The following is a 21,819-nucleotide window of genomic DNA, read 5'->3' as shown; positions in this document are numbered from 1 at the left end:
GAGCGGTGAGGTCGATCACAATAGTTTAATTTTTCTATCGAGAAAAAGTTTTTCACAATACATATTGTTATCGTTCTATCGCCCAGCTCTAATATAAAGTCACATAGACCGACATGTCCAAGAGTGCTAAGCTAACCCAGCCATCGAGGTCATCCCCTGATTCCATGCAGCATCCTGCAACATGATTTTACTTTGAGTGTAAACACATTAAAATCCCACCGATGAATGAAGCACGTCTGTTTCTGTCAGAAACAGCAAAGAACAACAGGGTCTACTCTTTTCTACTCTGAGCGCTTCTGAGCGTCTGTCGGATGCTCCCAACATCTTCATCCGATGGTTTCCACCTGAGCTTTGTCTCGTTTTCCCAGCAGTGACACCACTGAGCCCTGCTGAAGGACTCACAACCTCTGCACAGTCCTGCTGACCCGGGGCCGCCCCCGGCGCTCATATTGATCAGCTGTGTGAATGACACCTGTTGTTTGTGTCTGCAGGTGGAGAAACCATCAAGAGCATTAACCAGCAGTCTGGAGCTCACGTGGAGCTGCAGAGGAACCCCCCACCCTCCACTGACCCCAACACCCGGGTCTTTACCATCAGAGGCACCGCCCAGCAGATGGACCTGGCTCGCCAGCTAATAGATGACAAGATCGGGGTATGTAAAACAAGCGCACCTCTGTAGATGCTTGAGCTCGAAGAACGAGCGCTGACCTGTGTCTCCTCCCACAGGGTTCGGGTATCATGAGTAACGGAGGGTTCGGCTTCAGCCCCTTCACCCAGGGTCCCGCTGCACACCAGAAGTAAGAGTCCTCAGATCTTGGCGCACGCCGCCGTCACGCAGCACATACGTCCGTGATCCACGTCCCTCAGAAGCAGGAAGGACGCTGCACCCATGGAGCGAGTCCAGTCCATGAGTGGGCGGGGCTGCTTTGGTGTTCTTCTACAGTGGGGGTGGGGAAGTCCAGGCCTGCAGCTTTTAGATGATCACAGCTGATTTAAAGGAGCTGCTCAGGCCTGGAGTTCCCCACCCCCGCTCTGAGTCTGAACATCCTGTTGTAATGATAGCCAGCTGCGCTCTGATTGGCTGACTGTTTAAAGGCATTGCTAACTTCACTGCAGGTAAATGTGATACCTAACAGGTAGTTTCAGGTAACCATGGAAACTAGGGTTGGGTATCGTCACTGATTTCTGGAATCGATTCGATTCGATTTGAATCAGGGAAATTTTGCCTCAGACAGTCAGAAATATTATAACTCTGATCACTTATCAGTGCGTATCTATATTTTTTATATCTATAAAACAAAGCTGACACTGTGGAGGGTAAAGAGGGAGGGGGGAGAGGGAGAGGGGGGGTGCTGTGCATGAAGTGAGATCGTGGTCGAAGCAAAACAGCAAAACTCAGAGTGAGTTCATGACGGTGTTTATGTGGAGCGTAGTTTGGATCAGGTTCAGAGATAAACTAACTGCTTCAGAATCGGCGCAAAAAGGGCGTGAACACAAAGCTCGACCCGCCGAAACGTCAGAGTCAGCGAGCTGTCGGCTTTCAGCCCCGGGCGTGTCCGTGCCGTCGGTGAGAAAGTCGCAGCTCGCTGACTCTGATGCGTCGGCGCTGTGTGTTCACGTCTCTGTGCAGAGTCGTGTTCTCAGTTAGTGTTTCAGCTGTTTGGTGGTTGTTGAAATGTTGTGAGGCTGAACCTGAGATTCTGGCGTTTCGGCCAAAATAAATTTATATTAAAAAATCGATTCAGGATTTTAATGAATCGATATCACGCCATCCAAGCCAGAGTCGATTCTAATCGATGATCAAAACGCTGAGAGAAACCCTAATGACGTGACGTTCTCTAAACGAGCAGTTCCACGCTCTGCCTCAGGGGGAGTGAGGGCGGAGGCCATGTTTGCTGTGGGCGTGCTCCGTGATGGCGCCGTGTGATGACGGTTCATGGAGAAGTTCAAGAGCTACGAGTGTGACCTGTTTTCCTGTGGTCACGATGAAAACCTTCGCGGTCCACACACGTGACGTTTCCACCTCCAACACGACCACGGCAGCGCCGCAGGCCCGTGTAAGTCTGAGGCAGCTGTGGGCGTGGCTGTGGGCGCTCCGCCACATCAGCTGATTCGTTTAACTGTCCTCTGCATTCTGTCGCGTTCGTTTGTCTAACGGCCTCATGCTGAGACGCTGATGATGATGGACACGGGCGTGTGTGTGTGTGTGTGTGTGTGTGTGTGTGTGTGTGTTTTGTGTGTGTCTTTGACTCAGCCAGCTGTGTGTTAAACACATGTTTTTATGCAGCTGTGGGAGTGGGCAGACCTTCCTGACCGGTGTCTGGGGAAACACCTACCAGACCAGCTGGCAGAACCCAGGACAGCAAGACCCAGGACACACACACACACACACACACAGACACACAGACAGACAGACACACACAGACACACACGACACAGACAGACAGACAGACAGACACACACACACAGACAGACACACACACACACACACACACACACACACACAGACACACACACAGACAGACACACACACACACACACACCAGACACAACACGACACACAAACACAGAGACACACACACACACACACACACACACAGACACAACACACACACACACACACACAGAGACACACACACAGGGACACACACAGACAGACACACACACAACAACACACAGTGACACACACACACACACACAGGGACACACACACACAAGTCTTAGCTTCTAGACTAAAGAAAGGCTGTGTGTGTGTGTGTAGGTCACAGTATGGCTCAGACAGGACAGATGGACTACTCTAAAGCATGGGAGCAGTACTATAAGAAGCTAGGCAAGTCAACAGACACACAGACACACACACAGAGCTGTGACAGAAACATATTTTGTATATGAATGTGTGATGTTTATGTATCTGAGCTCCGAGCAGTGACATTGACTGTGTGTGTGTGTGTGTCTGTGTGTCCAGGTCAGCAGAACCAGCCTCAGAGCTTGATGACAGACTACAGTAAGGCCTGGGAGGACTACTACAAGAAACAGAGTAAGACGTGTGTCATGTGAAGCTCAGTGCTGGGAAGGTTACTTTTAACATGTATTCCATTACAGATTACAGATTACATGCCCCAAAATGTATGTTGTAACGTATTCCGTTCCATTACTCAATGAGAGTAACGTATTCTGAATACTTTGGATTACTTAATATATTACCTTGTTTTTTACAACTACATGAATGTCCTATTGCTGTGTGATTTATTACTATTACTGAAGGTTACTCTCCACACCAACACCAGCTAGATGTTTAAATCTTAATATAATAAGTAACAGCAGGTGCACATTAGGTAAGGCTGCACTTTTTGCAGCGATCTCGTATAGAAAACTGTTCCTCGCGTATATAAAACAGGTCAGCGGCTCCGAACCGTAGTAAAGGGACCTCTGGCTGATACGTCGGGTTCGTGTCGGGCTCGTAGCTGAAAACTAGCTTTACTTTGTTGTCTGGGTCGACTTTGCTAGCAAGAGACAGAGAGAGGCGTTGAAAGGCTCCAACGGAGCTTATTGTTTCAGAGGAAACACGAACACAGCGTACAGTCGAGTCTTAACAGCTTACTTACAGCTGGGCTACACTGCCCACGAGGCTACATTCTTCAGGGCGATGCCTGTAACACTCTGCCTGTTGCCTTCTTATTAAGTCATTTTTTGAACAGTAAAATATTTCTTCATGTCAGTATGCGGCCACATGTAGAGGTGACGTGGGCCGTGAGATTGAGACACAGACATTGGAGCCTCTTAATGCGTGTTTTGTTTGGGTTTCCACCGGCATGGAAACCAAAAACAGAGAGGGCATAGCCAAACATATGAAACAGGAAAAGACCGCCGTGTAATCCTTTATTTCAACAAAGTAACTGTATTCTGAATACCACCTTTTTAAATTGTAACTGTAACGGAATACAGTTACTCATATTTTGTATTTTAAATAGGTAACGGTGATTCATGTACTCTGTTACTTTCCAACACTGGTAACGCTTCAGGCTGTTCCTCCGTCTCAGAAAGAAAAGTCACTTCTCTGCGTTTCTCTCTGAGCGGCTGTCAGGTGTGCGTTACAAGTTGAGCTAAAGAACAAAGGTAGGCGTGCACAGGTGTGTGCAGGGCAGCAGGCAGCTGACAGTTCCTGTTTTTACCTGTGCTGCTCCTGCTCAGGGAGATTTGTAATGTGAATGTCAAGTTTGGCCTCATTGCATGTAAAACCAGCTGATTGATGAACAACATCACACTACATCAAAGTGAACGTTTTAGAAAGCTCGAGAGGCTTTGAAGTAATGTGTGTGCGTGCGTGTCTGTGTGTCTGTGTGTGTCTGTGTGTATGTGTGTGTGTGTGTGCGTGTGTGTGTGCGTGCAGCTCAGTCGTCTCAGCAGAGTTCGGTGCCAGACTACACTGCAGCATTAGCAGAATACTACAGACAGCAGCAGCAGCCCTACCTGTGGAACCCCGCCCAGATACAGGTAACACAGGCGCCTTCTGCTTCACAGCGATGTCCTCCTCCCGTTGGTCACGGCGGCTAAATGTCACTGTCACTTCCTGTCTTCTCAGGATCACTAGAGGCTCCTCCCTCACCGGCGAAGGCCTCGGATGGTTGTCGATGGCGTCCGAATCGGGGTTTCCTAGCAACGCTCTGCCGCTTCCTCCTCCTTTTGTAGAGAAAAACTAAGGATTAACTGAAAAATCACGAACTTTCTTTCTGTTTTTTAACCTTACAAAGTCGATATTTTGTCAGGCAGATGTTTTTGGACTAGCCTCCGGTCTCCCGCGGTGTAGACCTGGTTTTTCTTTGTTTTTATTTTTTATCAAACTTGAATTTCAAGATGTATCCGTGTGGCTTTGAACAAAACGAAATCCAGTATAATCTATATTTTGTCTAGTTTTATTTTCCAATAAGAAAACGGTATAAGGCTTAGCAGTCTTGAGTATGAAAATCAGATATTACTATTATTATTATCATTGTTTTGGTTATGATAATGTTTTAAAGCATGCGTCAGGCTGTGTGTTGACTCAGTTTGTTTTTTATTTTGGCATCAAACCGTTTTAATGACATCGGATGGAAATGTAAAGTTTTTGTACTAAATCTGCTCGCTGGGTCTGTTTCTCCTAATTTTACCTGTTCAGTCGCCAACTTGGAGGTGCAATGATGCATTACTGTTTTCTTTTGGTTTGACCATAGCTCTTATTCTTGTATCTTTATAGTGATTTCTTTAGGTTTTTATGATGTAACAATGAATAAATAGCGACTTGTATTGCGTTGTCTAAAGCCAGATCTCTCTGTGGTCTAACGCTTTGTATTCTCACACGATTTAACCTCCAGTCACCGCCACGTTTTCCTGCCTCCGCTTTTATGACCGAGTCTGGGAAGATAAGTTTTCTTTGAGTGAACTTTATTATTGTTGTTGTTGGTCGCATTTCTATTTTCTGATTTGTTTTTAGAGGAAATTTCAGGAGCTGATCAATGAAGTTATCGATTCCGTGTTAGCTAAACAAACGTGTGTGTTACCTCAGCTGTGTGAATGTTTCTGCTAGCTGTGCTTCGTTAGCTAAGTGGTGCCTGTTAGCTGAATGTAAGTAAATGGAAATGCTGTCCGAGCGCTACGTTAGCTGCTGTGGGGTTGTTTGTTTTTTTTCTATGCGCACGTTACAAAGGCTAGCTGAATGAATGTGCTAACTGAACACCGTGCTTGTCTGTTGTGTGTTAACCAGGTGTCGGGTAGGTCTACAAAACCACGTTCCCAAAATTGTTCTCAAGATCATTTATGCCTAAGGTCACATGTTCCCAAAGTTGCTTCCCAGTTTCCAGGTTCCTAAGTTCTCAGGCTTCTTTGTTCCAAGGTTATATGTTCCCATTTTTGTTCCCTAGGTGCTTTATGGTTAAGCTAACCTCTAAGCCTCGTTTCCATCTCAGGAAGCGCTAAGCTTATTTCAAGTTCCCTGACATGTCGGGCAGTCTAACTAAAAGCCATACGGGGAACAGAAAATCCCTTTCACAGGTTCCAGCAGTCGTCACGTTGTGTGGCTAACGACTTACATTACGTATAGCTGTGGGGAACGTAGCAGTAGTGACTGTTTGGGAACTTGGTGTTACTCTGCGCTCGTGACGTGTTGCACAGACTGTAAATAACGACCAATAACATTTAACCTGATGCAGATCGTGGAGATTTTGTAAACATTTTAGAGGAAAAGTATATTAGAGAAGTAGAGCTGTACGGGATAATGTCTGAACGTGGAAGCATGAGCTCTCACACTGTTACTGCTAAATGGTGTAATCTGATGTGTTAGCAAAAGGCCAAAAACAGCGTTTCTAGGCTGAACGTCCATCTGTCTCATTCAACCGCATGACTAGCATGAACGAGTGACTCGGTAAATACGACTTTAATGTTCGTTAGCCAAACAAACTAGCCGGCTGCTGTACATTAGCTGTATGTTCTGTTTATATTAGGGCTGGTTTACACTTCAAAATAAATGTACAATTGTTTTGTTGCTGTTTTATACTTGCACAGATTGTAAATGTGTTTTTTTGTTTGTTTGTTTTTCAAACGCAGCCGGACTTTGAATCTACTGATTAGTTTCTTTAGCGTTAACATGCAGTTAGCAATAAAATTGTTTTGTGCATAAATTCACATTCATTGATACTTTTTAAAAACGTGCTCATCTGTACATGTGCTACACTTAGCGTTAGCACTGTTTGTTAGCTGATCATTTTTGCCTACTAGCAAAACCTTGTTAGTTGAACGTTATCAGCTAAGCAAGTGGTAAGAATTTAATCTGTGTGTTAGCTGAACGTTTAGCTCAACTTTGCGTGCGTGTTAGCGTATGTATGCTAGCGCTGTGTGCTGTTATAAGTTTTGTTTGTTAGCTGAGCGTTTAATGAAAATGTGTGCGTTTTTGCTCATTTTGTGCGTCGGCTCGGCGCTGTGTGCGTGTTGGCAGAGCAGTTCTCTGAACGTTGTGCGTGTCGGACCACAGAGAGGTTTGTCTTGTCGAGGGAGATCTGGTTGTCGTTGAATCAGTGCTTCTGCTTCGTGTATGTGTGATGATGATGATGCTGATAATAATGACGATAATAATGAGTTCTCCTGTTCAGGGGTCTATTTAAATCTGTTATGAATATTCATTTTGTCGATGTGATGATATGGTTTGTGTAAATTTCCACTCTGGCGGGTGCTCTCCAGTTAAAATGTACTTTGTTAAAGATGATATTGTTTAATTCACGTGTCGTGTCTAACCGAAGCTGAATATGTGTTATATTCTCAAGACTGCTAGGCTAACTGTCTCTCTCTCTCCTCTCCTGTTCCCGTCTGGACGCCGCCACCTTCAACACGCCTGTAATTGGACCAGACGAGCTGAGCGTTGTCGTCGCAGGCGTGTTGAAGTCCCGCAGCTCGTTGTTGTGGCCCCTCCGAGGCGTGGGGAGCTATAGTGAAGGGGGTAAATCCCCCCCCCCCCCCCCGGAGTTGTTAACGGTGGAGCGGACGCCGGCCTGGTGTCCGGTTCTCGCAGCGTCTCAGGACCTGAACCGGACACGACGCTCGCTCCACTCTAGCCTAGAACTTCCCAGTCCCGATCCCGGTCCTGAAGGGGGGACGGGGAGCTTTTTGGTTTTATGGTTTCTGTTGTTTTTCTAATGGACAGACGTCCTAACTGTAACCTGCAGATTTTTCTATTAGATTCTATTGACAGATAGAGTTGTGTATGAACCCGAGCCACGAGACTGTCGGTGGTCGAGGATGATGATTAACATGAGGGTTAATAAATGGGCTCATTCTTTCTGACTGTGTCTTTGTGACGTGCATTCATATCAAACATTCAGCTGCTGAGAGCTGCAGCCACGTGACAAACCTGTTCATCTCCTCTCATGAAGTCTTCCATCTCTACATAAACCCGCTGCTTCCCTTTAATGAGTTCTGACACTTCTGATGCAAACCCAGTGCTGTAGTTCTGGAGCAGGTCTGAAACAGAAACCGCCCGTCAGTTTGTGCTTGGTGTTATTTTAGGTTCAGCCTCTTCAGATGGGGTCAACGTGAACGAGCTGCGGTCTCAGAGCTGCGTGGTGGACTGCGTGGACGGCCGCTGCTCCGGACAAGTCCTGCCCAGATGTTCTCAAACAGCAGTGCTGAGAGAGCCTTGGTGAGCGGTTCCCACCACAGCCTGTAAACAAGCAGCAAACCATCCAAAAAACTTGATTCTGTTCATCTGGACGTTTTCTTCAGTGTTGGCTGACTGCAGGGTTCAACCTTATAAACAGGACATCTGCACAATGGCTGACATGCAGCACTGATGAACAATGCTGCAGCCGCCTCACAGCTCTGTGTGAATGCTTCTCATGGACATTGATCAGTGGACATAAGAATTTGCATATTAATGATGATAAACTGACCTCCAGCACAATGTCCTGTTCATAAGGTTGAACCCTGCAGTCAGCTGAGACTGAAGGAGTTACCTGATGATGAGGAAACGTTCCTCTCACTGACAACATCCAGATGAACAGAATCAAGCTTTCCTTACCTGGATGACTGAGCGTGCATCAACACAACCAAGCTCATCGTTTCCATAGAAACGGCTTCCTTTGACCCACACTAGGCTGAGTTTGCCATATCTGAGCCATTACTGCCAAACGTGGCATCGATGTTTCTGCTATCAGGAAACTGATTTAAGGTTTACTCTTACTGACCTTAACACTCGTTGCTGTGCTGGAATCATCCGATCCGAATTGCCCCAAGTCTTCACATTTGAAAGTGAGAACTGTTGTGGAGCCAGTTCAGGGAATATAAAGCGCTCCCTCTGCAGTCTGTGCCTCAGCCAACCAATCCAAATCTTTCAGATGGATTTCAAACTTCCAGTTAAAACATGTTTGCCACAGAGGCGGACCTCCAGAACCTGCAACATTTAAAGTTTTCAGCCGGATGTTTGTGAAGACCCGGGAGGATTCCTGAAGCCATCTGAGGAAAGCTGGGACATCTTGGGTCAAACTGCAGCTCAGACTTCAGACATTTTTCTGTTCGTCTGTTAGATTCTGAATTTTCATTAGCTGGTGTGGAGTCGGTCCTCACAAATACATAGCAGTTCTTCTCACATGAAAAGTGGGAGTTATCATTTATTCATGTTCCCGGAGCGCAGACAGATGGTCTGAGTGACGGCCTGATGTCATCCATCATTAGGGCATTACTGTAATCACACGCCTGCAGATCCCCGGGGATCAATAACAGTGATCCATCAGGTCTGCAGCTCGAGGCGCCGGGCACCTGAGCGGAGTTAAAAGCCCCGCCCCAACACGGCCTCCTGCAGGAGCAACAAGTTTCAGAGATGGCATCTGTTTCACGATGAGCGTGACGAGACGGCGTTATTTTTGTAAACCTGAAGCTGACCGACAGGCGTTTGTTCCCACTGCGCTGAACAGAGTGACAAATGTTTAAAGTGATGAAGATGGAGGGAAAACGTGAGAGCTCTGTTATTACTGCCATTGTAGGTGTACTCGTATATGTGCCTGTGTGGGGACTGTGGTGTCATTAGCGTCCTCAGGGGACCCTGCAGTCACTGAGTGCAGCACTTCAGTAATTATTCAGTATGAAACTGGCAGCTATCAATTCTTTTGGTAACTTATCAAAGAAATAGGACGTTTCCTTATCGTCTGATGACTTTATGGAAGGTTTTAGTGTGCCATCCTCAGACACCTGCACAGGGGCCAGTATTTGAACACGTTTCGCGCTCACAGTAGAATCCAGTTCAGGGTCAGCGCCACAGTCCCCATGTTGCATTATATATATTGCCGCGGGTCCTCACAGAGACAGCTGGACCGGCGTGAGTGTGTGCTGCGGTGCGGAGGAGAGTGTTGGCGGTCGTAAAGTACAGGAAGCAGCTCAGTAAGTACAGATGAACCCTGAGTCTGTGGCAGGCCTGATTAAACATTAAAGTAATGGTGATCTGGATCCAGTCCAAACCTTTTCCCCGAAGCTCGGAGACCAGCAGGCCAATAATCTGTCTGCCAGCCTCGCTGCAGGGGGCAGAAGTATGTGGACGCGTGACTCAGTGTTCATTAATGCGCTGCTCTAAAAGCCTGCACTCGTGCGGTCTCAGTCCTGCGGTCGATGTTTGTCCCGCTGATATGACAGAACATTACAATGAACATTAACCCTTCACGAGGCAAAGAGCCGAGGTTACAGAGCAGCGTGACGCCTCGTTCATCATCCAGGCTTTGTTTGCTCCGGAGGACAGGCCAGACCACAAGTTTGTGGACGCTCCCACAGTTGCTGCTTCATCTTTTGAGTTTGAAATGAGGAGAAAGCTTTGATGTGAGCAGGTGAACATCCTTCCAAAGGAAGCGTGACTCGTCTTTAACACGTACCTCCATGTCTGTACCCCCCACCCCTCCGCGCACACACACCAGCTCAAACAGCTGGACGGCAGACTGACACTTACTGTCGTTGGCACCAAAGTTAAACTGTAACTTGAGTGATGATAACATAAAATAATAATAATGAGAACCTATGAGTGATGTCACAGACTGGATACACAGTGAGCGACGTCATCGTCCTCTGTTACTGAGCAGCTGCAGACCAGATGTGCACCTGATGTGAGCGAGGTCATAGAGATGCTCACCTGGTTGTTCCACAGCGTGTCCGCAGCACTCGGCGTTGTTCTGCGCTACACTGAACCTCAGTCAGACTCATGTTTGAATTGTGCTTGCAGCGCCCTGCTGAACTTTGACCTCTGCCTGAAACCATGTTGAAGGAGCGTGAGGCGAGAAGTTTGTCTTGAAACCTCGAAAACGATGAAGAAATAAGGACCGAGCAGACGCTCCGCCTCAGCACCCTGGGTCACATGACCACGCGGAGCAGAAACATTTCTTTTTTTTTTTAAATGACATCAGAAACAGCAGTATGCGACATTACGTGATGGCAGAGCTTCAGTTCATCCTTTGTCATTTTTTTTTTTTTTAATAAATAGGACAGGGGGAATGAATGAGAGAAAGAAAACCAAAGGGGAGAAGAGACGGTGAGAAGGGGGGGGAAAAATAAACAACTCCTGGGTCACCTGTATGGAGAAAAAAAAACAAACAAAAAAAACAAACAGAGGAGACAGCAAACAACAAAGAGCAACATAATAATAGAGAAAACAAAGCACCATCACAATAAACTAGCTAGTCATAGATATCAATAGTTACTAAATAATAAACGATATTGTGCAGCACGCAAGATAGACAGCGCACAGTGTGCTTTGAGGCAGCAGCCAAGAAAGCTTTAGTCCGCGTCTGTGAATACCCATGTGTACACCTGTGTGCATACCTGTGTGGATCAGCATGCTTGCATTCCAAAGGTTTCTCCATGTAACGATCTGCTAGGGAGTGTGGGGGGGCCACAGCCCCGTCCTCCAGGGTGATGAAGCAGGTATGGAGGAGATCAAAACTCCAGACATCCAGAGGCCCCCAGAACACAAGAGACCAAGGAAGACCAACAGAGGGGCAGCCGCGCCACTGTCCCAGTAAGAGCTGAGGAGAGTCCCAGATGAGGGCTCACTCAGCAGCCGCGGAGCAGAAGCCAGGGGGAGTTGCAGTGACGCGCCCGTGAGCTCCGCCGGCCCCCAGCTGTGCCTGAGTGACCGAGCCCCAGGCCGAGAGGCCGGGGGCACCCCACCTCCAAAGGGGGCCCGAGCGAGCCCCAGGCCCCAGGCCCCGACAAGCGGCCGCCAAGGAGTGAGCCGGTGTGTACCCGGACGCCCACCCCCAGACACAAAGAACCACCAGCACACCGACACCTGAGGGAGTCCGCCACCGGCAGGGGAAGTGGTGGTGGGTGGAGATAGGCCTCCAAACCTTGGAGGGCCTGAGGTGTCCCCAGAGAGGTGGCGTCTGATACCCAACCTGACATATAGACACAGACATACAGGCACACACAGACACAAACATCCATTCCCACCCTCATGCTCTCATGTGCACTCACTCCACACTCAACCAACGTGGAGACAGACATAAAGAGACGCTGTACACACGATCACACTCCCCAAGCGTACTCTACAAACCGGGTCTAGGTACCCTTGCCCCTGGAGGGGGGAATTGCACCCAGACCCAGGTGGTGTTACCCTTTTCCCTGCGGTGGGGAGAGGCAGACCACCCCGACTCCGCAGCAGCAGGGACCCACACCCCAGACCGCAGCCGGACGGCCAACTCCAGAAACATTTCTAAGCATCGGTTCGTCTTAGAAACGTAAGTGTGCAGCACATGTACTCTATTACAACCCGAACACACCTGACAGAGCTCAAGTTACACTTTCCAACTTACAACGAACCAGAACCTGAACCTGAGCAGCTGAAACATGCCGATACGTTGAGCCAGACTCGGATCGACCTCCGATTGGGGTGGTTCCGTGTGGTCGTTGGTGAGAGGAGGGCGGAGACAACAGCCTCAGAAGATCACGTTTAACGCCATCTTTTATTTACAGTCTCACGGAGCAGGGCTCAGGTTTGTCTCCAAAAAAACTGAAAACTGAATCTAACAGGTCAGAAAGACGATCACGACTGACCTCTGACAGCAGAGGAGGATGATGATGGTGGTGGTGATGATGAGGCTCGGAGCGGGGGGGGGGTCTCGCGCAGCTGAGCTCATTAACGCGCTTTTAAACGCGGATTATTTGCGGCTCCGTCTGCGCGCCGCATGAATACTAATGAGGCCGCAGCGCTGCTTAATCACGTTAGCGGAACAATATCAGTGCGCCATTTGTGCGCGTTCCCACCACCTCTTCCTCACCTCTCCTTTCACCTCCTCCCCGCCTCCCCCTCTTGTCTTCACGCGTGCCAGTCACCTGCCGCCCCCCCCGCCCCTGACTTCCCGCCTAAAGTGGATCCTGATTGGCCGTGAAGAGCGGGATAAAGGCGCGAGGACACCGGGCACGCTCACGGGCCTTTTTGTCGGAGAAGCTCATTAAAGCGTGTCCGCTTCAATACATGCGCGTCCCCGTCAGCAAAACCCTGCTCTGCTCCGGGAACGCGCGGCGAGAGAGACCCGGGGCCGAGGCCGCCGGAGGAGTCACCGAGCCCGGGAGGAGACACCGAGGACTCACCGAGGAGTCCCGGAGCAGATTGATGTCGGATTTTATATTTACATTCAAATAAGACAAACACACACCACACACACACAACCCCGTTCAGCTATCCAGTGAGGACCTTCATTGACATAATGCTTTCCCTAGCCCCTTAAGATGAACCCTGACCATACCTAACTGTAACCCTGACACTAAAACCACATTTTGAGCCTCAAAAAGGCTTCAAACTTGTGACCTGTGTGTGTGTGTGTGTGTGTGTGTGTGTGTGTGTGTGTGTGTGTGTGTGTGTGTGTGTGTGTGTGTGTCCTCACAAGTGACTGTTCTCACAAGTAGAGTAGAATGCAGATCAGATTTCGGTCCTCACAAAGATAGCTAGACAGGTACACACACACTTACTTCATGACGGTGTGTGTGTGTGTGTGTGTGTGTGTGGGGACAATAAATGTTTAAAAGCTCATAAATACAGATCAGAGTGAGCGAGAGAATCATAATCCTGTTGAGAGACAGCGGGAGGATGAGGAGGAGGTGATGAAGAAAGCAGCTGTTGTCCTCTAATCGGTTTTTCTGCTCTGTCACTCAGCCCCCCAAACACACACACACACACACACACACATTCCTGCGCTTCATTTTCAAACCTGTTAAACAGAAGAAATCTGTGTTAGATTGAATTTCTAACACACAAATGACACATTTTACATTCATCTGCATTTGTTACGTCAGCTTGATTAAAACGATAACAATGTATCAGTCATCGGTTTATCATCAGTTACAGTTTCTGAGCTGTGGGCGGGTCTCAGTCTGATGTTAGGATCATTTTTCTCATATTTGATCGATGGATTTGATTTTTGTTATCGCTTTTAGTCTCCGCCCAGTTTTGTGACGTAGTTGTAAACTGAAATATTTCCTGTTTTTGTTTTTAACGATCAGCTGTTTGATCGCTGTTTGTTTGATCAGCTGCCCATCAGCCTGACCTGCGGGCTGAAATCAAACTACCAACCCTGCCTTCAGGCAGGAGCAGGTGAGCTCTGAAACAAGCGCCAGGAAGCTGACCTGCGCATGCGTGAACACCTGCCCTGTGAGGTCCTGCCCTAAGAGGGCTTGGACCTCCGCGGGGCCTCGGTCCAGTACCGGCCCGGCTCCGCTCCTCCCGGTGGGGTGTCGGTGTCACGAGCCGAGCTGTAAACGGAGCCAATAACAGCGCGTGCAGGATTCCCCCCTCCCTCTGTTAGAGGAGGAGGAGGTGATGGAGCTCCATATAAAGACCCCCCCCACACGGCCCGCGCCCGCTTTGCTCCTGCTCCTCTCAGGATTTTAACTTCACCTCTGACTGAGACACGCAAGCTGCTCATCTGCTCCTGTCTCCTCCTCGGTCGATGTAAAACAGGAGTTTTTGACTGTTTTTTTTTTTTATTTGTTCAGCGGGAGGATTTCTCCCTGACCCCAGCTCTGACCTCGGTTCTCCCTTCGGCTCTCCCCGCCATGGGCTCCGTGCTGCCCGGCTCCTCTCTGGGCCTGAAGCCGGGCTTCAAGCCTCCGCTGTCCCTCGCGGACATCATCACCTCGGACATCCTGCACAGCTTCCTGTACGGGCGCTGGAGGCACGTGCTGGGCGAGCAGCAGCACCACCCGCACCAGCATCACCTGCAGCACGAGGACCGCACCGCCCCGAGCGCGAGCCCCAAGACCGCGTTCACCGCCGAGGTGCTCGCGCAGTCCTTCTCCGGAGGTCAGTGACCAACCGTACAGCTCAGAAACGGAGACACCAGATAACAACAAGCATAATAATAATAATAATAATAACAATAATGATAATAATAATAATGATGATAATAATGTCAGTGGTAACTTTATTGCCTCCAATGGCAAATTGATTTGCAGTATGTCCACACATCACACAACACAAAAAACAAACAAACACACAAAATATTATTTTACTCATCCTACTATAATACTATTATTAATAACAACAACAACAACAACAACAACAATAATTGATCTCATTTCTTCTTCTGATTTTTTTTTACTCGTTTCATTTATTCTCTATATTTACAAATATGTGTAAATATTTGTAAATATTTACACACGTGTCGCATAAGTTTTAATTTTGGAGCCTAAAACGAAAAAGATAAAAATCTTTAATGAAACAGAAAAAAGATTTAATTTAACCTTTAAACTCGTATTTAAAATAAATCTGTTAAACTGTTTAAATATGAATTTAAAATGTTGATTCTTGTTTGTTCGTTGCTAATTATCCTCATCAATAACTGATCAGATTTGATCAAATTCTTTGGATGGTTTGTTAATGAACAAACAGCTGCTGACTGATTGGCTCCTGATCGGTAATCACGTCCGTGATCTCTCTTTCAAAGCGCGAGCCGCGGCCCGTTTCTCGCTGCCGCGCGCTCACTTCTTTTTTATTTTAATGTGATTTTATTGTGAAATTCGTTTCCGTTCTGGGTGAAGTTCGTTGGGGATAATTTGGGAGGAGCGGCCGGGCTTCGGGTGGATGCTCCGGGTCAACTCTCCGACGGATGTGTCGCGTTTTCCCGCGGCGGCCTCAGCTTTCATCTTCACGCCTTTACTCCCGCTTTTCTCTCCCCGCGCGCTCCTTCTGCTCTCCCATATAATGTCCCGGGGGTTCTCCTGATTGTAGACGTGTTCTCGGGAACATTTCCTGCTGCTTCCATCAGGTATTCATCTTTCGGGGAATTTTTCATCCATAAACCGGCAGAAAAATGCGCTCCGAGCGTTTCCGACGCAGTTTAAAATGCGTTTAAAAAGTTCGAAGCAGCGCTGTCATTTCTATTTTCATTTTTGAATTCCAATTGTAGAAGCAGGAGTGACACATGTTGACATGAAAATCTGCGCGCTGTGTTTGTGTCCAGAGGTGCAGAAGCTGTCCAGCCTGGTTTTACCCAGTGAGGTGATCATCGCTCAGAGCTCAGTCCCAGGTAAGCTCACCTGTAAACCTCTGTGGGTTTGCTGGTCTCTCTTTAAAGACCAGCCGCAGATCACCGGTGCCGTGTTCTTCTTACGCCCTCTCTTTACTGTTTTCTGTGGTCCCAGGAGAAGGTCTGGGCATTTTCTCTAAAACCTGGATCAAAGCGGGGACAGAGATGGGTCCGTTCACCGGACGCCTGGTGTCACCTGAACACATCGACCTGTACAAGAACAACAACCTGATGTGGGAGGTGAGGCGACGTTCACGTTCAGACTGCTCTGTCCCAGCTCTCATGTTTTGGTGTCTTTCTTTTTCCTTGGATTTTTTTTCTAGAGCAGCTTTGTGTGTTTCATAATGAAAAATAACCCTTCTTATCCTCTACTGGAAAGCAGCTGTTTGTGTTCCTCAAAAATAAATAAATAAATCATTAAAAACAAAAACCCTTGTCTTTGTCAGAGGAAGGTTTTAGGTTCAGTGTTGCCCCCATGTGGAGTTCCCCAAGGCTTGATTCTGGGGCCGTGTCTTTGCTCCCTTTAAGCTATAAGAAGTCTGCCGACTTTCTACCAGCTGTCAGACTAACTCACTCAATTTTAACACTCTACTTAATTAGTCACCTACTAGTAACGAGCTCCCCGCTAACTTTTAAAACTCACAGCGAGCAAGTGGCTAAATGCAAACATACTTGCTAAACAAATAGCTGAAGGCTAACTCAGTGCTAACCATCGAGTCTTCTGGCTGCTGGCTGAACCTTTACAGACAAACCTCAGTATTTACTTAAAGTTTGCTGGTTAAGAAGTTTAGTGACTTGATTTTAGCATACTAGCTAGCTCACACCTAACTAACAAGTCAATTGCTACCTAGCCAGCTAATTGGTTTATCAACAACATGGTTAACTGTTAACTATCCAACTACTTGCAACAAGTTACATGGCTAATCTAACTTACAAACTTATATGCTGATTCTTAGCTTGCTATTAAAATAACTGAACCAACAGATTAGCAGGATGATAACTAACTGTTAACTGATCCTCATATGCAGTTCCACTGGTTAGCATGTCAAAAAGCTTAGTTATTATCTGTGTATGAGGTCTTTGAAATAACCCCCTAGTGAGAACACTAAACTAATGACTTTAGCTGGAAATGGTGTTTACTTTCTTCTTCCTGCCTCCCTCTTCAGGTGTTTAATGAGGACGGCACAGTCAGGTATTTTATCGATGCGAGTCAGGAGGACCAGAGGAGCTGGATGACGTACATCAAGTGTGCGAGGAACGAGCAGGAGCAGAACCTCGAGGTGGTCCAGATCGGCAGCAGCATCTTCTACAAGGCGGTGGAGGTTAGTGAAACTCGTCATGTTCCAGCTCCTCAGGTATCATCGCACCTGCTTCCACCTGCAGGGTGACATCATGTGACCCAGGTACATGTACACCTGCGTTCACGGAGAGATGTTGGTGGTTTGGAGGCTGAGGTTCTTGGTGGTTCAGGGATCTTTTCCTCCTCATGTCTGCTCAGAAGTATTTATCGTTGCTTTTATCAAACCGCCTGCTGGAACAACAAAGGAATAAATAAAGGAAGACGACCATGTTTCAGTGAATAAACCCAACATCACTGCACACCTCTACAGACTCTACACGCCTCTTAACTTACACCATAAACATGCACACAAAGGTCACTGAAGCAGCACAGCAACTACAGAAACAACCAAAACAGCCAAAAGAGCAGTGGAGCAGAGGAGGGTGTGGTTATTCCACGTCGCTTCATCATGTTTGGAAAAGCTTCTGATCTCAGATCAGCCTGAGAAGACTCCAGATCCACGTGAAGGAAACATGGGAAGCTTCAGCGCGCTGCCGTCACCTGTTCTCTAAAATAAATCCTTGAGCGATGAAGCTCGGCCTGATTTCAGGCGCCGTTCTTCGACCGGCTCCTCCAGGTGTCTGAGCGTAACCCTCCACTCGATGCTCGAAGGTTAACGACATGCAGCTGAAATTTAAACAGATTTGAACTGAAGAAAAGAAAAACATAAATTCTGAAATGTTTCAGAATTTATGACAAGTTTGAAAGAAAGAATCAAATATTTACAATAAAACAATAATACTGTGATAATGAAACGCAGTAATGTTGCTATGATAAAGTAAACGCTGATTCAAGTATTTATTGCTCTTCCTCTTTCCTCTTCCCTCCTCAGACCATCCCTCCCGACCAGGAGCTGCTCGTCTGGTACGGAAACTCTCACAACACATTCCTGGGAATCCCTGGAATTCCTGGAGGAGAGGACGAACAGAGCAAGAAGACCAAGAGCGGTAATCATTATTGATTATTGATCAGTGAGGTCATTCATAAACCTACTCAGTTAGCCAAACATCCAGCAGCGCTGCAAGCACCCTGAAAACAGCAGCAAAAACATTGTTTCATTGATATTTTATTAAATCTGTGTTGGAGTCATCGAAAGGGCCTTAATCCATCACACTGTTACTATTATTACTATTATTACACATGAAGTTCTTTCAGATATAAAATATTATTTTGGAAAATAAAAATTAATATTATTATGAATGTGTGTGAAAAATAATGTATATTTAATTTATCTTTAATCAGTCTGGAATAATAACTATTTAAAAAGTAAATGTATATTTTATATTTGGTTTTATTAAAAGTGTGTGTGTGTGTGTGTGTGTGTGTGTGTGTGTGTGTGTGTGTGTGAGTGTGTTATAATGGATAATATAAGTATATCATTGTAATATTGCAGTTAAAGTACACATTAGTATAAAAGTGTACACATTTAAAATTTGTAGTAATAATAATAATATAATAAAGTGACAAATTAAAAATTTAATGCATATATGTTCAAATATATTATTGTTGGATTGCTATTCATAGAACTAACAATCATTATTATAGGAAAAATAAATAACATATATATAGTTCCATACGTATTTAATGTTATAATAATAATAATACTAATAATAATACTAATAATAATAATAATAATAATAATAATAATAAGAAGAAGAAGCAGAAGCAGCAGCAGCAGCCAAGTTTCAGAGAGGTGCTGTTGGGGCAGAAGCTTGACAGTGACAGTGGGAAGGAAACACTCTGTGAGGCGATTGTTGTTGTGATTTGGTGCTGTATAAATAAAGTTGAATTGAAAGGTTCCTCTCCACAGGTGAGAGGGTGGTCTCAGAGTTCAGTCTGAAGCTCTTCTTCTTCTCTGCAGATGATTTCCACACCTGTGAAGGCTCCACCTCCACGACCTCCACCTCTTCCACCAGTCTTGGGCGCATGCGATGTGTTATCTGCCACCGCGGCTTCAACTCTCGCAGCAACCTTCGCTCCCACATGCGCATCCACACTCTGGACAAGCCGTTCGTCTGCCGCTTCTGCAACCGTCGCTTCAGCCAGTCATCCACGCTGAGGAACCACGTCCGGCTGCACACCGGAGAGCGCCCTTACAAGTGCCACGTCTGCCAGTCCGCGTACTCGCAGCTGGCTGGTTTGCGGGCGCACCAGAAGAGCGCCAGGCACCGCCCCACGGGGGACAGCGCCGCCCCAGGAGGAGGTGTACTGGTGGTTGGAGGCGGAGGCGGGGTGCACTCGACGCACTCGCCGCCTCCTCCTCACCCTCCCCAGCTGACCGCTGTGCCTCACCCAGCGTCGCTGGTTCACCACATACCCACCATGGTGCTGTGATGAGGCGACGGCGAGAGGAGACGAGCTGAAATAACTGACGCGCACATGGACATGTTTCAGGCTGGAAATAAGACAGGAACCTGCTCACGTCTCATCAACCAATCACAGAGAGATGTTTCCAACCAACCACTAGAGGGCGCCATCGTCTTCTGCAGAAACAATAAGAAAAAGCAAAGCTTCGTCATTAAACTCACATCTGGCAACAAACAAACGTCCTCCTCCAAACAGCTCCATCACCCAACCCAGGGCACTTCCTGTGGGGGGGGACGGGCGCTGTTACGTGCATGGAAATGAGTTTTAGCCAACATATGACCCTCCGCCCCCCGTACCCCACACACTGGTACAGTTTGTTCTGAATGCGCTGCTTCATGAGGAGCAGCTGAAACAAAAGATGCATGCTCCTGTTGCATGGCCAGTCGTGTTCGGTCCTTCATGTATGTTTGAATCTGTGTCTGTGAGCTTACGTGTGCCGTGCTTTGGTCTGCATGCTCCAGCTTCTCCGTTAAAGGATGTCATGTATGTGTGAAAACAAGAAGAAGATGCTAAAGTCGTCAAGTCTTTCAACACTCAGACTTCTTCAGAGGACAACACTGAGTTTCTGGTAGACAGCCCACCTGGTCAGTTTATTCAGGTGTGGTCACAGTGAAAAGAAAGTACAGGACATATCAGCTGCTTAACTGGTTTCAAAATGATTTAAATCTGATGAACAACAACACAGTCTGTGAAATCCTAAGTCCACCCTTTGTTTGGATGGAAGGGTTACTAGAGAAAGCCTCTTCTCAGTTTAGGTTTCCAAACCCCACCAACACCTCGTACCAACTGTCAGCACGGTGGCTCGCTGAATGAACCATGAACTCCTCTGTATGCCAAAGTATTCAGATGTGAGGCCGTCTGTCTCACACCTAAAGCTCGGACCAAACCGGACATTGATTACAAGCACAGCAGGAAACCTGCAGCAGAACGGCTGGAAAAGACAAGAATGGAGCTGCTGCAGCGGTCCAGTCAAAGTCCAGACCTCAGAGAGCTGTGCATGAATGAATGCTGGTTTTACTTACCGCTGAAGCGTGGGGTGGACTCAGTTTTTCACAGGACTGCATGCTGTGCCTGAATACTAATTCAGTAGTAATGTGTTAGTTTGTTGAGTTAATTATAAAATAACTATTTGTGACTACATTCATCTATTATCAGAGCAACTTTATTGACACTTTAGCCTTGTTATGCAGCATTAGCCACCACGCTAGCACTTTAGCTTACACGTTATGTATTTAATTAAAAAAAGCTCAAATGAAAATTTTAAATGTAGAGCATCATTTTACTTTCACTCTAAAAGTTTTAGTTTTAAACACTTTAAGCTTAAATGGTACCTGCTAGCCTAACAAAGCGTGGTAGTTACAGATAGTTTCATACAAATGTATTAGCCTGCTGAGGCAAATTAGCAGGCTAATGAATACATTCATGTATTTTATCTCATGCTCACCACTGAAGAAGGAAGTTGTGTTTTGATATTTGGTGCAGCGTTAGCTGCATGCTAACATGTTAGCTACAAACACATCACTGACCAACAAATCAGTCTGCTAAAAAGTCATTAAATCCCTCTGAAGAAGTTCACCACTTATTAGAGTAAGTAGAGTCTGAAATTTAGCATGTTTTACTGTTTTTTCATTATTAATGCTGATAATGTTTTAGCTGTGATGCTAACTAATTAGCAGGCCTAAACGGGCTAACAGATAGGTTTGATAGAAAAAAAGAGAACTGTAATTTTATCTCTTCCCCACTTTTTACCCTGAGGCCTGATTTGTGTATATGATGCTCAGAATGATGACAAGAGACACTAATAACTGACTGAGCCTGTTAACTGACAACCAGCTGTCAGGCCTTATTTCCTGCTGTGTAAATTAGCATCGTCAAAGATAAGAATGTGAATATAAACATGAGATATGCCCAGAACATAATTCTATTGTCACTTTATCTCTGTATATGTATATGTATATGTAGAAGGTCATATATGGCACATGTATTGGTAATGAAGTATGTTGACTTCTAAAAGGGACACTGTATTTGAGCCTATATACTCTTAATAAAATGTTACTGTATCTCATCTTCACCCAGCAGTCGCCTCATGAC

The 21,819-nt window shown here is 46.5% G+C and overlaps 2 protein-coding genes across 2 annotated transcripts in view; both read left to right on the top strand.

Moving 5' to 3' along the window:
- LOC102310527 (far upstream element-binding protein 3) overlaps positions 1-7,806 on the top strand; it is a gene marked incomplete in the record, with an annotated part of 30,078 nt that extends 22,272 nt beyond the window's left edge. The window contains 7 exon segments of the mRNA XM_042213954.1: positions 492-652; positions 727-797; positions 2,288-2,373; positions 2,762-2,830; positions 2,966-3,037; positions 4,391-4,494; positions 4,583-7,806. Of these exon segments, the coding sequence (XP_042069888.1) occupies positions 492-652; positions 727-797; positions 2,288-2,373; positions 2,762-2,830; positions 2,966-3,037; positions 4,391-4,494; positions 4,583-4,591 (572 nt within the window).
- Positions 7,807-14,188: 6,382 nt separating this feature from the next.
- Positions 14,189-21,819, top strand: LOC102306279 (PR domain zinc finger protein 12). Its single transcript, XM_005946759.3, has 6 exons — positions 14,189-14,797; positions 15,957-16,022; positions 16,138-16,262; positions 17,189-17,344; positions 18,194-18,308; positions 19,223-21,819. Exons 1-6 carry the CDS (start codon positions 14,551-14,553, stop codon positions 19,693-19,695), a joined length of 1,182 nt encoding a protein of 393 aa, XP_005946821.1. The 5' UTR covers positions 14,189-14,550; the 3' UTR covers positions 19,696-21,819.

Source organism: Haplochromis burtoni, unplaced genomic scaffold (genome assembly GCF_018398535.1).
Source record: "Haplochromis burtoni strain Fernald_Lab_line unplaced genomic scaffold, NCSU_Asbu1 Contig_501, whole genome shotgun sequence".
Classification (NCBI taxonomy): domain Eukaryota; kingdom Metazoa; phylum Chordata; class Actinopteri; order Cichliformes; family Cichlidae; genus Haplochromis; species Haplochromis burtoni.
Note: the sequence above shows the minus strand (reverse complement) of the source record. Positions and strands in the feature narration are given on the sequence as shown.